This window comes from Aphelocoma coerulescens, assembly GCF_041296385.1.
Source record: "Aphelocoma coerulescens isolate FSJ_1873_10779 chromosome Z unlocalized genomic scaffold, UR_Acoe_1.0 ChrZ, whole genome shotgun sequence".
NCBI lineage: Eukaryota > Metazoa > Chordata > Aves > Passeriformes > Corvidae > Aphelocoma > Aphelocoma coerulescens.
Window position 1 is genome coordinate 20,699,191 of NW_027184085.1, and position 17,753 is coordinate 20,716,943.

At 34.7% G+C, this 17,753-nt stretch overlaps 1 protein-coding gene across 1 annotated transcript in view; it reads right to left on the reverse strand.

Annotated features, from left to right (window-relative positions):
- ADAMTS6 (ADAM metallopeptidase with thrombospondin type 1 motif 6) overlaps window positions 1–17,753 on the reverse strand; it is a 148,865-nt gene that overhangs the window by 121,254 nt on the left and 9,858 nt on the right. Inside the window, exons 4-7 of the mRNA XM_069001962.1 lie at window positions 13,441–13,609; window positions 7,982–8,199; window positions 7,377–7,460; window positions 6,735–6,880 (exon numbers count right to left, since the gene is read on the reverse strand). Coding sequence (XP_068858063.1) covers window positions 6,735–6,880; window positions 7,377–7,460; window positions 7,982–8,199; window positions 13,441–13,609 — 617 coding nt within the window. The remainder of the gene's footprint in view (window positions 1–6,734; window positions 6,881–7,376; window positions 7,461–7,981; window positions 8,200–13,440; window positions 13,610–17,753) is intronic.

Genomic DNA, 17,753 nt, shown 5'->3' on the forward strand with positions numbered 1-17,753 from the left:
AATAGGTTTATCCCCCCACAGCACTTGCAATCTTGGAACATGGCTAGAGATCTGGATTTATCTAAAGTGAATCATGTACACACAGATCATGTATTGCTGTAATGGCTCACAATTGTTATGCTGCATGTCTCAGTCACAATTTCTCTTTTGTCAATCTTAGCGTCATCATTCCAAAGAATATGCCTTAGTAGATAGCAAAGACACCAAACATGGTTTTGACACACAAGTAAGAATATAAAAGCTATGACAGGGGTGCCACATCTAGCAACATGACTGATTCAAATGGTCAGTAGCAGGTCTCTAAAAAGGAGTGTAAGGAATACACCCTGTATAGAAACCTTGCTGTTAATATTCCTGTGTGAAGCACCACACAAAATAAAATGCCTCACTTTCCTCAGTCTGCTGAGCAGAGCCCTAGTACATTTCAGTTTTGTTTGAGTTTTTTTCCCAAATACATAATTTTGAATATGTGGATACATTTTTTCCTCTTAGATCCCTTCAATTCCCTTGGAAACAAAGATGAATGGGAATTTAGTGCTATTATTTGGAAAGCTGGTTCCTTATACTTTATATATCTGCAGAGACAGATACTAAGGGCAGTATATGCCTTTTTTTTTGAAAATCAGCTTTTCAAACCTCTCCCTCAGTGAAGTAATCTTACACATGTGGTCACAAGAAAACTAAGTCAATGCACACGGTTACAATTTTTGCACAAAAATCAAATAAGGAAACACAGTCTCCTGTCAGGGGCTTAAATTCATTTCAAGGAACTTCAGTAGAACAAGCTAAAAGGCTACACAATAAACAAGGGTGAAAACTGCTTAATGGACTTCAGAGTCAAGTAAGAAACAAGACACAGAATTACTGCTTGAAATTGAAGCTCTTCTCACTAACAGAGGAATTAGCCACAGGATGAGGATCGGAGACAAGGCTTCATGAGAACAGAAGTGCTTCAAGATCTACAGATTTATTGGACAAAGCTAGGAAATTGTGCTCACAGAGCAGGGTCAGAGTGCCTTGTATAAAAGAGGAATCTTTGCAAGAAGTTAAGAAGCCCTGAAGAAAAGTGGAAAAATGCCTCAGAAAAGAAGTATAACAATCTTGGACCTGCAGCAGAAAAGGAATGTGCAGAGTCCTGGCTGGTTGGCCTCACCTCACTACCAAATGCCTTAACTAGTGCAGAACCTGATGTGGTAATGTTACTTACTATTACAGAATAAAAATATATTACTAACCTTTAGGCAACTGACATGAAAAAGGGCAACAATTTCCATTAAACAAATTTCCTTTTAGGACTGCTATCTGGACAATGCAACTACAAAACCATCCCCGGCTGCTTAAAAACTCTTAAAGTTATTAAAAAAATGAAAGGCATGATTGTGGTCACCTCTACACAGGTATGCAAAACGAAACAAGAAACGTTTTGTTCCTCTTGAGTATCTACAGCAATGTCAGAAACATTTCTGTTCTTAGAACCACAGGACTTACAAGGAGTTTAGAATTGCTGCCATTTAAATATACTTTCTGTCCCCTAAGAAAAACAGGCAGCATTGGCCTACACATTGGATGCATCTCACAGACAACGAAAGTGCCCCTTACCCGTAAGGGCACGTGAATGAGGAACCGACTGAAGCATTTTGAAGTTAATCTTATATATATATAAGATAAACCATAAACATAAACCAATTCTGTAAAATTCTCTCCTTGAAAGAATTGAAAAAACCACCAACTGTGTAACAATGCCAGTGCCTCCCATATGGGCTTCAATAGCGTTGCTAGAGAAATGCCACATACTAACACTGGTGTTAATGCTAACAGCAGCCATACCACACTGCTTAGCAATACACCTACTTAATGAGTTACAAGTACAGTGATACCTGGCAAAAATATAAGTGTCTATTAAGAGAGAGCTCATTCACTATCTCACAGTATTAACATATACAAACCCACTTAAGACCCAGACAAATAGAAAAAATTTACCATCTGTGGTACTGAACATTTTTACTCTCATCAGTAAAACTGCAAATCCAGGTGTATTTGACTTAATCAATAAAAACATCTTACGGCTCTGATTCTTTATTCAATCAAATAAGGATTCTTCCAACAGTATCAGTTCAGTGGGGCTGTGGAATTAATTGTTGCTAAAGTAGTAAACCACTCGTGAACTTAAGTGGATTTCAATCCAAGTAAAAGATTTTTGTATTTCAAGGTATTTTAAGTTAAGAATTTCAGAAGGTGTATCTACAAAAAACCACACAGGTTTGCGTCTTAAAATTAATTCTAGGAAGCGTTTTGCAAGGAATGTTCCCATAAAAGCACCCTAGCTGCAAAGAGATCTTAATGCTTTTGTCAAACGTAGTGAATTTGTATTCTTCTTAAAACGTAAAACAAACTCATGGTGTGTGAACTACCAACAGTAGATGACATTTCATTCAAGAATTTTTGAGAAGTACTGTCTCCTTAAGTGAGTGAGGTTTCAAATGTTTCTCTGTTTAAAACAATTGCATTTCAAAGACCAGATTCTGTCCGTTTAAAGATACACACCTCAACTTCCCCCTAAAACCTTCCTTTCTATGGCCTGTCTGGTATGCCTTTTTACTTGATCTACTAACACACCAGGAGGCAAAGTAATCTTCCTCTCAGCAGCAAAACACTATTGCTGCAAAGTTTAGAGAGTCAGTCACACATCCTTTGGATAAACAGCTATTTAGTACCTGGACAAATCAAACTAACTCTCTTGAGCTACAGAGAAATGTAGCACTAGAGAATTCCTACAGTCTAACAGAAAAACAAAAGGCATTTTAAAAAATTTTTCACCTTTTCAATCCTGATACAAAGTGTAACCTAGAATCCAAGCCTCTGACCCTTACCATTCCGTGCAGGTACATAGGAAAAGGAATAGTTCTGTTCATAAGGTATAGTTAACAAAGGTATTGCTAAGGAATACCGCAATTCCTACTTTATGATCTTAAGGATCAAGAGAAGGAAGCAACTGATTGAAATGGAAGAGGAGCTCTGTTCAAAATATTAGTAAAAATAAAGTAACAGCTGTGCACTGTAGCTCTAAAGTTTTGTGGATTTGCAATCTATGGAGACCCTATTTCTTAAAAGAGTTTCTGAAGAAACAAAAAGAAGAAGCAGCCTAACAGGGAAGATTAAAAAAAAAACAAATCACCAAATAAGAACTAACTTCAAAAAGGCAAATTGATACTTCTACACCAGGTGGGATGCACAAGCCTCAAGATTTACAGTGGCTTTCAAAATTAATTATCTGACAATCTGACATTATGCTAAAAAGCAAGATTATCACATAATGGTGCAGGAACACAGGAACCAAATGCAAGAGCTTTTTTTTTTACCCAAGGATTTGAGATTAGAGATCCATACAAGTTTTTCTCCTATTTTTACTATTTTGTAGTACAAAATAATTTTAAGGATTCATTAGGTTTATCTAAAATCTTCACAAAAAAAAGACAACATTGTGTTAACAGCACTACACCATTAAGCAACCTCATACTTCAAGTCTGCCTGCTGAGTATTTTACTTTCACCTGCCTCCAAGAACCCAACTTGGACAATTTCAGGATAAAACATTGAAGTCTAAGACTTAAATATTCTCTTATGGGAAAAATGTAGGTGGTACATAATATAAGGACTTACTTAGACCAGTCTCTGGCCTGCATTATTTTTAATTAGTAAATAAGAAGTTTTCTGCAACTCCCTATGCACCTAGTAAAGTATCAACCCTGCAGACTGGAGGGTGGCTGCAGGACCACGACAGATAGGCCCACACGCCAGGCACCAAACACCAGGCTCTTGTCCAAAGACTGGTGGCTTAGTAGGCACGGCAACGCCTCCAAGGGACTTAAGAGATCAGTTTGGCAAACCTCCACTCCAGTGAGGCTACCTGGTTTTAGCATACAGCTTGTTTAGGATACGAACTATCTGCATTGATCAAGCAGACTTCCCTAGGGAACGAGCAGCCTTAATATTGTTTTTCCCAGATCAGACCATGTCATCTTTGAAAGCAACATGGAAGAATTGCAAAGAAAAGCTGACATGTTGTCTTCATTGAAGATAATGACTCATCTTCTTAAAACCTTTGCCCCACATTTCAGATAAAGACTGTTGTTGTTGCAAACTTAAATACTTAACTAGGACTAGGTAATATTTTCAAATACATCAAAATTGATACTGAAATACTCAGTATCAAAATACTTACTGAAAAATCTGGTTTTAATCAAAACAAAACTATTCATAATGTTGAAGTGAAACTTTCCTACTTTCCATAAAATAGAAGTACACACAATGAGCAAAAATTGATTCCAGTGTCAAAGTCAATAAAAATGTAATTACTCCACACAAAGCAGAGCAGCATCAGTGGGACAGATTCAGGAAACTGCTTTCAAAATACTATTGGAGTGGCTAAAAAGTATCCTAATGTTTGGTAATATAGGCTCAAATTCCTTTGGAAAGACGTGATTACTGAAGACCTCTCCAGTACACTATGAATTTAAAGAACCATAGCTATATCCTTCTCTTTCACATACAATGCCTTAAATCTGGTTCATCAAGTGGAAGATAGACAACAGAATGAAAACAAGTATATCCCCATTTCAGTAATTCATTTAGAATTATTAAAGTTAGTGGACTTACATGTTTATATGAATGTAAATATGTCTTTACTCATTCCAACCCAAAAAAGAACTACCTATTCTTCACATAAGCTGATTCATTTTATTAGTAAGAGCCAGGATAGCTAGCAGTTTCAGTAAAAGCTTGATTTATCCACTCAAATTGATTAGTGTAGCCCTTATGAGAATTTCAAGGAATTATAATTATTATATAAATAAATGAATAGTAGCATTTTGTTGTGAAAGCATATATAACTGAACCTTATAAAGGTAGGTATTACTAGCCTGCAGACACAACACTGAGGTACTTTGTTGATTTAAAATATAGGTATATACTTAGAAGTGTAAACTTCTTAGAAGTAAACTAGGAAGTTATAAAATTCTTACATCTCTTTTAAAAGACGGCATACACATGCTACATACTTAGATAATTACAGCCCCCACAATGAAGAATAAAAAAAAGTCCTCAGTATTTATTGCGTTTTGATGAAAAAAAGTTATTTTCAATAGGTATTACTGATGTTCTCTCAAAATTTGCTACTTTACAGTTAGAGGCCTGCGAGTTAACACTGGCTTAAGCTTTTGTCTGGAACACAGAACTGTTCATAGCTACACTGGGAACAACCTACCACATCAGGGAAGCCAGTACAGAATGCACAGTAATAAAATATATTAAAGCACAACTGTGACAGAAAACAACTGTGATTTGTAGTGCCAGAGTAACACCAACAAAGTGTCACGTTAGTCAGCCATAGCAGACTATATACAGAGTTGCCAATACAACTTATGAGTATGTATGCAACTGACACAACTGCATCACCCATGGATTACACATATTCAGTTTCACAAGTCCTAGAGAAGGAATTACTTATACGCAAAAAAACTGATCATAAACAAAAGCCTTTGTGAAAAATTAAGACCTTAGAATGCAATTATTTTGTTCCTAATTTCATTCAATTTATTTGTATTAGACTTTAATCTTTCTTTATACTTCTTGAAATGTAGAAGCTTTCTGAATCACTTCAGCATTTTAACACTCTGATTTTTACTAAGACCATACATAACAATTATATCTGAACTATGAATACAAAATACATGCAAGTGATTCACTAGCTTCTATTTCCTCTCAAAAATAAAAAGATTTGTTCATTATGCAAAACAAAACCAAGAAAAAACACCACCTCCCTCAGAAAAAACCCCAAACTTTCACAACTTTTATGCAAAATTATACAGAAGATGCATTATTTTATTTCAATTTTTCTGCAGGGAATGCAGTGATTCCAAAATAGGTTACATACAACAGTTTGTCCTGGAAAGGAGAAATCATAATAAAAAGATCCTAATCCAAATTAGAGCTGTTGCATCTGCTGCTACTTAAACAAAACAGAAAAGAATAAATAGTGCCCTTAAACAACAGTGAGACTTATCTCCTAATAAAGTACAGTTGCCTACCCCTAACTGCAAAGGGACAGACACAAATGCCTTTATCAGGATCTCAAGCTTACAGTGCAGGTTTTCTTGAATTCATCACACTAACAATGAAATAGAAGCAAACAAATGGGCACATATGCAGGCTTTGACACTACCTATTAAAATCATCAGTTCTCATCTTAATTAAGCATAATAAATCAAACCAGCTACAAAGCAGAGTCTCATATTGCCGGAATCTGCAAGAACCTGTTTTCAGAGAAATACAGTTACACTAGTTGAAGTTCTGGCTTGAAATTCTTACAAAAACACTTTACATGGTTAACAAAACATTTTCCCTCCTGTTTTGTTCTCCACAATCTTATTAACTCTTTCCAATTATCAAAGTATAAAATGTTCAATAGGATCAATCTTTTCTACTGTAATACTTTGCATTGGCAATTAGGAAGCGAAAATAACAGCAGAAGCAAGTGATTTGCAGATCTTACTGCTCCAAATTCTTAATCTAAACTTTAATAATCTGATATATTTAAGACAAGCCATCAATTAATTTTCCTCCTTTTAAGGTTACCTACCAATTACATTACTTTGCAACTAGCCTCTAGACATACATATGCTAAGAACAAGAAAGCTACAAGAAATAAAATAAACACAATACTTATAATGACCATACCTAGTAATAAGAACCGCATTATCATGGTGGGCAATCCCATTTTCTGGAATGGTGTTTCCATCACTTTGGTGGGAGAGAATGGATTTCTGCCACTTACAGAAGCTATCGAGGGACTTGTCTGCATGGTGGTTTATCTCCAAGTTTGGCTGCAATACAACATGCATACCAGAAATGTTCCAAACAAATTACTAAGGTCAGTTGTTAAGCCTTCTGAAAACTAAAATGGGACTATAATTAGAAGCAGTGGTTTCTAGGAATAAACTCTTCTTGCCAAATTTTATTTCTGTAAAATCTGACCCCAAGTTCAGCTGTGTATTACTGAACCATCATTCTTTCTGCTCCAACTTTAATAATCATTATGTCAATACAGAAAAAAAAAAAAAATCAAAATATAGATCTAAAAATAAAACTGACATCCCCGAAGGTGTAATAATAATCACCTGAAGTAAGAATAGATATCTCTGAGATGATACACGAGGAATATTCATTTGAACTGCTTCATCTTGATTAAAGTAGTGAAAAATTACATGATAGGTTTGTACTGAGAGGCAGCCACTTCAAGCTATAACTAAATGAACTCTGTATTATACAATAATGTGCTTTGTATTTCACAGGTATAAAGCTTAGACCAACAGTCCTTACCTGATCTTCAGTGAGGACAATCAAACGTGTCACTATAATATTCACAACGTTTCCTAGACTGGAATCACGATAAAGTTTGGCAACCTGACCTCCAGAAAATAAGAAAAGGCACAAAGTCAGACAAGAAACACTACTTGCTTCCTAAATGGTTAAAAATTAACCCAATTTCCTCATGTAGTTCCATAATGTAAGGTATCACTGTCACCTAAATACAAGTTATTTTTGACAAAAATATTCAGTAAAAAAAAACCCTTTTGAGTCATACTTTTCAATTGAAACTGTTTATACCTTGTTTCATAAATCATCCAGCACAATGAGGATTTAGAGTGTCGACGTAAGCAGAATAAAACTGTATAATCTGTACATAATTATTTGAATTCAATATTAAAGACAACAATTTAAAAGTGATCACAACATACATCTTGACAGAAAAAGTACTGCATTTTTTCCCAAAATGCTAAGATTTTCAGTATTTTAACTGTTCATTCCTGCAAGCTAGTACATATATTAAGGCATTATTCCTGGCAATAAATAAACACTCGACAGGTCCATTATCATTACAGTACATATGTATTGATACGAACACAGAGAAGGATGAAACTTACAATATTCATTACACTCAAAATGTAGTGTTCAATGTCTTTGCGACCATGGTATCCCACCATCATTTTGTCTGCTACTACCAGCGTTTCCACAAACCGTTCAAGGCTTACAGATCTCTTCTGCCGACTATGACTACTTAGTGTGTCATTGACTGGAAGTGAAGCTGGAAAAGCAGATGCATCATTCATCCACCAAGGTTTGCCGCTTCTTGTGAGGTCTTCTAGGAACCAAAACAATTAAATACTTGAGAGGGAGTCACTAGTAAAATTCATTCAAATGCACCTGTTTTATGTTGAGATTGCCATCTTCAAGGTTCTAACAAAGAAGTCTTATTTTTAAATAACTTATATAACGAAAAGCCTACTTTGAACTCCAATAATCTCAACTCTCCTTAAATTTGAATTAGGATGATAAATCTACAGTCTTCTCTTAACAAATCTGATTTTGCACATTTATGTTGCTACTAAAGATTACTTATAATTAGCCACAAGCACATGTCAGAGTTTTAGGAATGAGAACAAGACAGCTACAACATCTGGGGAAAAAAAAATACTAGAAAACAAAAATCCAAAATTAATGTAAAAGTTATCAAAATTTACTAACAAATTAAATATGCTCATAAAACACTAAAAAGTTTTTTCTCTCCTGCAAAAGTCTGTAATTTTTAGGCAGTTAGGGTTACATACCTAAAATGAATCCATTTTCTCTTCAGAAAGCTATCAGATTATATTTTATCTACCTTGTGAACTAACTATAACAAAAAGTTTTAAATGGTCTGACATGAGATAATTGCCACAGTTATTTTAACACTAATTTCAGTTCAAATATGTTGATTCTTGTTTTTCTTTCAGGTAAATATATAGAAAAAAATATTTCTTGTCTGCAAGAAATAAATTATTAAAAATCCAAAGAGCTGTAATTATCAGCAAAACAAACATTACAAACTGACTTTGAATTCTAATTCCTGTCCTCAGGACAAAATTGAACCCATCCTATCCTGCAAAACTGGCTTTTTTGGTGTGTATTCCTTTTCCACAAGAGCCAACACAGATCTCAAGCTAAAGTTTAGCAAAGTATATTGTTAGTCTGGTTTTATCTAAGTAGAATTTCAAAATATCTAAGTTATTTTTGGTATTTACAGATGAGCATAAGAACATTAATAGATACATTTATAACTGTCTGAACAGGACTCCTCAAGTGAGCAATTTCTGAGATGCATCATTACCTCTACTAAAATAAGGTCAGCTAAGGATGATTAGAGACAGAACCAGTACCTCCCATATAAAAGCAGTGCTTTTGCAGGTCAGCTACGCACACTGCTTTCAAAGAGAAAAACTACACTGCAAGGTATGAATGTATGTTCAGGTCAAACCCAGGAATATAAAGCTTCAGCATTCTCACTCTTGCAGTGTTTCATCATTTTTGAGGCTATGGTATTGGCTTTAAAAGGTGCATATTTTAGAAAAGTCAAAAAATTTAAATCAACCTGGTAGTTATAAAAACACCAGTAACAAAATTGTCCTCACTCTGCAACGGGTATAATCCATTCTAAAAAAAAAAAACCTGTAGAAAGTATTAAAGCCTGGTTTGGATTCTACAATGACTAATAATTTTTTTCCTGGTTTTTACCTCTATTATACAAAATTCAAAGCTTCTTGTATAGTTCAAAAATTTTCACCTCACTTAAACAGTGAGTTAGGAATGTCAAATTTTCTCTGACAGCTACTGTACTAAATTTTTTTTAATTCATTCTTTTTCAAATAACAAATGCTGATGTTTCTGATGCTCTTGGAGTGCTAGAAGTAGTTTAGAAATGCAATACTGCTTCCACATTAATTCAAAATTTTCACTCAAAGATGCAATTTATTCTAAACACGTGAAAACTTCTGACTTCAAGCATAAAACTTACAGAGGACAAAAAAGATTATTCTGGAATCATCTTAATACTATCTTTCAAACAAAGGTTTCAGAAGACTTCAAAAACACAACCATTTCTCATCTTCTTATCAGATAAGAAGCTTAGGCTCCAGCTGATCTCAAAGTAATGAGAAAGCTGGAAACAGTCCTTGCACTCCAGGATCTATCAATGCTTATGCTGTTTTTCTCTAAAAAGCACTAAATAATGCTGGCTAAATTATTTTAAATGCTGAAATATATCAATAAATAAAGATCTACAATTTATTTAACAAAAATACCTATGTGGCAATTTACATCATTCTTTTGCCATATTCATAGGTTAAAAAAAAAAATTAAACTCAATTAACATTGAACATAGTTATAAGGAAGTAGAAAAGGGAAAAAATGGAAAGGAAAAATAAAGAAAAAAAAAAAGAAAACCAACCAAAACAAACCAAACAAACAAAAAAAAACCAACCAAAAAAAACACCCAAAAAAATCAGAAAAAACACTATAATTAACCCCAAAATAATTATGGCAATAGTATTAAATTAGGTTTTACACTGCAACTGCAAAGAAATCCAAACCCATGTAAACATGGAGTTCACAACTACAGTTCACAAGGTTTCCTATGTCAGTCATCTAAGATATTGGGTGGTGGTCAAGGTGGAGAGAAAGAGGCACAAATAGAAAAACATCTCAAAATGCAATAGCAAACTTCTTATGTTAGATGCAACTATGACAATATTTTGAAGAGAAACATTATGCTGCTTTTTTCTAAATATTTTAGCACCATTATTTCACGCATCTAGCAAGCTTTTATTTCATTTTATAACACACCAACTGTAAAGTCTGTCACAAGTGAAATCACTATTTATATCAAAATATAGTAGAGCTACCCAGAAATAATTTGCCACTCTGCAGTTTCCATATGTCAATTTTTGTTGTTTCCTATCCAAATACAGCATTTTGCAAGATAATCCAGTGGTCTCAAACCCCACTGAAGTAATTGGAATTTGGCAGTGGAAAATTTCTTACCAAAGCCTTAGGAATTTCAGCTGTATTTATTGAAACATAATTAATTGGTGACAATACATACCTGAAACACAATTTCAATGTTTTATTTTTTGAACATTTTTATGTTTAAATGCTTAAAATATAATTTAAATTGTGAAAATCTATCCTATGCTCTTATCTGAATCTCTTTGCCTCTCCAATTCTCCTTTTGTATTAGCTATCATAATTCCACCATCTATTATGAAGCAGTCCATCACTTACTCATCCCAGTCAATTCTGATCATGCTTTCACCAAATTCTGTATTCCACTTTCTGTTCTATTATTGTCATTTTTCTCAGAAAGATCAGAAACTACACTCCCTTTGTCTCTACCAACACTTCAAAATCCTGACCATTTCCCTGATGGAGACAGGTACAGAACAAACTAGGTTACAGTAGGGGAAACCTGACAACTCACAGTCACTCAAGCAGATTCCTCCCTGAATATAATACTAGGAAAACTGTTCTGAACGTAAAGTTAAAATCAGTCTCCAGACAAAATAAATCCCACACTGCCAAAAGGTAGTTACAGCTTTGTCATGACTGCATTTTAAAACACAAAATTGGACTGTTCGAAACTTCCCAAACCAGTCAAATTCCCTGAAGATCACTGAATACCTGGCTTTAATCCTTAGGTGTGAAAGCTGCAAAACTGAAAATTAATATTTGACTTTACTTTTTAGCTATTATATTTTTTTAGGTATTTCGGGATGCTTTGTATGCCATTTCCCTTTAAGATAAAGCTGCAACAGTGCTCAGAAAATGAGTTTAAAAGGCTTTGGTACCCATGAGGGTAAAATAGAATGTCATCTGGAAAAGAAAGACCTTGCAGTCCTGGCAGAGAACAAATTTTTTTAGACATTTTCATGAAGTGCAAATAGTATACAGAACAACAGGAAAAGAAGAAACTGAGATGAATGATCATCGTCATAATCTCAGGCTTGTAAAAAGCAGTGCTTTAGTACTTCAGTAATTAAGGACTCTGGGATATAAAAGCTCAGGGAGTGCACAGGAGCTTCCAAGGACAAAGGTATCACCAATTATCCAAATTAATAAATGCTAAATATTACACCATGTTTTACAGAAAATGCATGCAAGATGTATAGCTCTAATCAACCTGTGATCCATGTGACAGATACCATCAGAATAACTGAACACAACCTGACAAAACTAGCTCCCTCTGCTTCATAGCTTGGAGGAGAATGACTTCTAAGCATTACTCTAGAAGACAAGATCCAACAGAGGCCAATATCCTTTATTTTTGTAGGGATATAATAATGGTAAAAATTGCATGTTCCTACATTTCAAAACCTTCCACTTATTTCAAGGGGCTTAAGTGACAGCTGTCTCTGCAAAATGAATATATACTACCACCTTATTTTACAATCAATTAGCAGGCAGTAACAGTTAAGAGACTTGTTTAGCAATATTAGAAGAATGTGTATTGATTAATGCTCTCAAAACAGAAGCTACATACATGAAGTCTGACATTCCATAAACACAATTAACTGAAACACTCAAGAAAAAAACTGTCTCCCAAGAATGGGATCTTGTAGACACTCTGTCCTGTAGGCTTAGACAGCTGGTGCCACTAAACATTATAAACTCCAAAAGAAGCTAAAATAAATTACATCAAAGAGGAGTGATATTATTTTATTTTAAGATTAGTTATTGTCTGCTCCATGCACTGAATTTCATGGAATACAACTGTCTAGGACTGAACTTTTAAGAATAAGCTACTACTGAAATATAAACAATTGACAAGGTTAGAACATTTTTCTAATTATGTTAAAAAACAATTAGTTTTGTGCTCTAAAAGAACTTGTCAGATTTACTACATGCTGTCTTCAGGAAATTAGTTTTCAATTTAATCAAGGGCCATGTCAGAGTACTTGAAAAGTGTATCTGTAGAAGTTAAAACTACTTTACAAAGAAAATATCTCTCCATCAAAACTATATAATCCTTCCCATAAGGCACATGTAAATCACATATTTGACTATAACAGAATAATATCAACCAACCGGACCAAAAACCAGTACCAAATCACCATAAACCTCTGTAAACAAGAAAGATGTGGACTCAGTTCCAAACATATTGATAACCATAATGCTGACATATTTATTGCATATCAAGTTTCTTCAAATGAGATGAAGCACATATTAAACATTGAGCTGTAATATGTAGTCACTCAATCATGTTTTCCTGTTGAGGAATGAAGTACATTTATACACATTTTGAGGAAGCCTGTGCTCACTTCCACCACTGTACACAACACAGGCATAAAACAAGACTTACTCCCAATGTCTTAGTTTTTGAAATACACTATATTCTCAATCTGAAGCTGAAAAAAAAAAAAAGGCAAAACTACTTTTCAACAAAATATTAGATCACCCACAAGGAGGATTCTCATTGCTACATTCTCCACTGCTTCTTAAATATGAAACAAGCAAGATCTTAAAATACATCTTAAGTTATTTTTTAAAAGGAATGACACTCATTCTTCTTTACCTGAGACTCCACAGTGACTGTGATCATAGAGGTGTTGCTGGTGCATGGTAGATTTTTTGTATATAACATGAGGATGACCATTCTCGTAACTATAGTCACTAGAATCTTCTGTTATATTCCTTAAAGGCTCAATAAAATACTCCTCATCTTCTGTAGCAATGACTCCATGCTTAAAGAAGCAGATAAGAAAACAAAAGCTTACAAAAGACAACATGAAACTACTACCACAAAACTTAACTTTGAAAAACATTCTCTGTGAAGAAATCCACAGCTAGAAGCCAACACATAAAACAGTGCATGAGCCAGCTCTCCTCTGCTGATTTTAGTATGAGCAGGAGTAGAAGCCTACAAACAACACAGTGAGAAAAAATAAAATTATTATAGTCCTATTTTTGGAGTACTTTCACCTTTTTTTTGGTGGATGCAGTTAAAAAAGCAAGAGATATTCTCAGACTATTACAAATAGTGTCTTCACAGATATGTTCCAAAACTACAATGACTCCCATTAAAAATTACACCAAGACATTATGGCAATATCCATCCAATATCGCTCTGTGATGCCACATTGCTATATGCTTAAAGCCAAACACTTCAAAGACAAACACCATGAAGGATTAATTTTAGGACATATATTCAAAGAAACTATTTATTATTTTACATCCAGACACAATCCCAAAACTGAGCTAGTTAATAGAAACCAAATTATTTATATTAAGTTAGGTTACACTGTCTACAAAGCATTCAGTCCATAAAAAGTCTTGCCACAAATCTAGCAAATAAGAGTTATTGCAGACTGTATACTACACCTCATTCTCCATAACAAATGAACATTTTCTTTTCCTCATACTGCAGTGCAGAATAGTAGACATTCTATTCTCATAACTTTCACATTTGTGAACTCAGCTTCTTCCAAACAGGAAGTGGTTTATGGAAGAAAGGGGAGATTTCAGGCCAACTATGCAATTTCCTGAACCTTCAGCAATTAAATCTGAACTTTAGCAGAAAATTCAGGTTTTGGATCCCTTCAGATATATAGAAATAGTGGGGAATAAGCCCCAACAGACTTCTACACCCATATTTGCTAAATAAAAAATTCTGATACCTATATGTAGAAAATTCTGAATGTATAAACTTTCTACACAGGGAAGAGCTATTCATCAGACAGGGGCCTGGGAGCAGGAACTTCTACATTCATATCCTGACTTGGTGAATCACAAATTTCTACCACATCTTTGATCTGTAAAAAAAGTACTATGCATGAATCTTTTTTTAAGACCTCTATGATCAGCCATAAGACTACTTGCTCCATAGCTGCTCTAAGTATCATAAAGCTGTTTTCAAAGATCAGAGCTTGCCTTTGTACTCTTGGTCAAAGCTCTCATCCTGCTACTGTTTTGTACATAAAATGCTTACCATTCTTCACTTCTGAAACAACAACATAAAACTTACAAAATAAAGAATCCTATGCAATATGTCAGAAACAACAGTGTTTTCCAAACAGAACTGTATAATAAATTGTGAAAAGTATATGTATGAACAGCTTTCAATTACTCATTTGTGAATGCAAAAATATTTCAGGGGTATTTTTCATTACTAACTCAATTATTAACTCAGAATGTAACATCAGGGTCTAAATTCACCTGGAAGATGCCAGTATCAAATTCCTCTCACAATGCCTTCTTGTTACTTGAAGTCTAAGGTTTTACTAGAAAATAAATCATTTACTGGTATACTGCAGCTTAAATAGTATTGAAAATATAAACCAAATTGTAACTGGGCTTGCCAGATGCGCAGAAAGAACCTTGACAGTTTGGACTGCATCCAGTGTGGATGTCAGACATCTGGGTTCAAGTGAATCTTGAGCCATTGTAAGCTCTGCGATTATGTTCCCACAGGAACAGAGTCCTGCAGAGTGGTTCTGGCCAACCCCATAAGGCTGTCTGCCTCATGCCAAGCCTGAGGAGACAGAGGTACCATCCAATCTGTGGCATTGTCTCTCAGACAGAGTGGGTCCTCAGGCAGCAACAGGTCCTAACCTAGCGTCCTCCAGAGCATATATCCTTCCTATCTGTACTCAAGTCCAGCCATGTTTACAAGTCTAAGCATGAACAAGATAATTATATCAGGTACTGAAACTGGTAGTTATAAGTGGCAAGATTACCTCAGAGGAACTAAGTCAATTCAGATAGCACAAATACTTAATTGCAGCACTAATTCTCTATACAAATTGCATATTTGCTCCTTCAAATAACTGAAGAATGTCTGCAAACAATGGTCACAGTGCCTTCGAGTACCAGCAGTGAAAATGGTGGGGAGAGTATCACAACTTTTTCCAATGCCTAGCTGATATCTGATCTCATTTGCCCAAACACTATGGTGTTTAAGAAGAGATATTTTAATAACATTTAGTTAAGGAACTAAAATAAAATAACTAAAATAAATAAATTTTAACATAGATCTACCAGCAGGCAGTGAAAACATATATGTAGTCAGTCGCTGCAGTCAAACAAGTGATTCCATCAGCACTGGAAACACACTGACCCTGCATATGCACTCCCGTAAGTCTGGCATAGGTATGCCATTTTAAGCCTAACAGTATTTTTGCTTGCAAACAAAACTGTTCTTCCAGTGCTAAATTGATGCAAGTGATCTTGTTGAATCACAGTGATTCAACAGTGAAATCACTGGTTTTTAAGAAGCACTCTAAGTTCTGCGACTAAAAAGTACCTTGGTGACAGCCAGCATATAATCTGAGTTTCAAAAATTCATGCGGCTGGAGATACTTCCATTGTTTATGTATTCAGCAGTGCCTGATTAATACATAGTGGGAAGTATACTATTATATGCAAACCAACATTCTAAATACCAGCTTTGACTTATAATCCACTATTTAAGGAAAACAAGACTTCAGTTGAAAAAGGAGTTTGAAATAATGCCCATTTAAAGCATTAAAATGAATTAATTTTCATTTTCTTTTTAAGTGTCGCTATTGTATTTTAGCAGTTCATAAATTAAACTTCTGTTCCAAAGCATCAGAAATATCATTAAGACGTAAGAATGACCAGAAAAGGTTTTGACAAAATACCATGAATATAAGAAACAAGCTGAATGCACCAAGTACGTTACTACAAGGAACATTCCCAAGATTATTATCTAAAACAGATTGTTTGAGGTCCTGTGTTATCCAATCCCACTACAGACTGCCAACTCATGCTAACATATACAAGGTCTGGCTCCAACAGTTTGACATGCTCAGACAAATCTGTGAATCCATGTGGAGTTCCCCTGAATTTGTGAAAAATAATCTTTTTCTGTCAGGCTGTCCAGCCAGTGCCTTAACCTCCTTCAGATGGGGCACATCCATCAGTTGCAAAAGCAAACGGAATTATGGGGGACAAGTAAGCACATGCCTTTTCCACACAGTACTACTGTTTCACAATTTTTCCACGCCTTGAATCTTTTTAGCCTTTATACTTTGTCCATTTTCAATATAAAGTAGTAATAATGGGAACTTCTGAAAATGTGTCAGTGTTGTTCAGTATGTCAACACTTGGCTATACACTGTGATTTTATGACTGAGAAAAAAAGATTCCATTAACTTACTGCGCTCTCAAAGATGAAAAAAATAGTGATCTGGCCTGAGATAGCACATCATGGAATCTAACAATGCATCTTAAAACTAGGATAGGGACAGCTTGTATATAATTTTCTGAATAATGTTATACTGCAAAAACATACGAGTATCAAAGATAGCCCTAAAGACACTGATATAGAATTATTTCACATACAGTCAAAAATACCATAGTACATGCATATGATAATCTATAAAACTAGATGTATTCTTTAGAGTAAATTCAGCCTTCAATGAGCTAACTCCTAGGAAAATTATTTGTAATTTATAAATATATGTATTTAGAAATACATGAAGCAAACATTAAGTCTTCCAGAAATTCCAATAATTGCCCATTAAACAAGTAAGCTCATGCTTTTAAGCCACAGTCACCTACCTGTGCTTTCTTTGTCATTTCTGGATAGAGGTAACTGTCCAGCACAAACATCATGCAAGGCATAAACTTCACAAAATGGAAATACTGTGCCTTTTACATAAACCATTTATTTGGGACCACAGTAGCTTCAAAATCGTTCCTACTACTGATCTTTTCAGCCCAAAATTACAGAATTTGCTACCATGCAAAACTTGTTTGAGCACTCAGTTAAGAGCTTTGACACCTGGCAGAAGACAAAGGTGAATGAGAATACAAAAAGTTTGGGTTTTGCTTGAATCCATTACTGAAGGCTCCAAAACTTCTTTG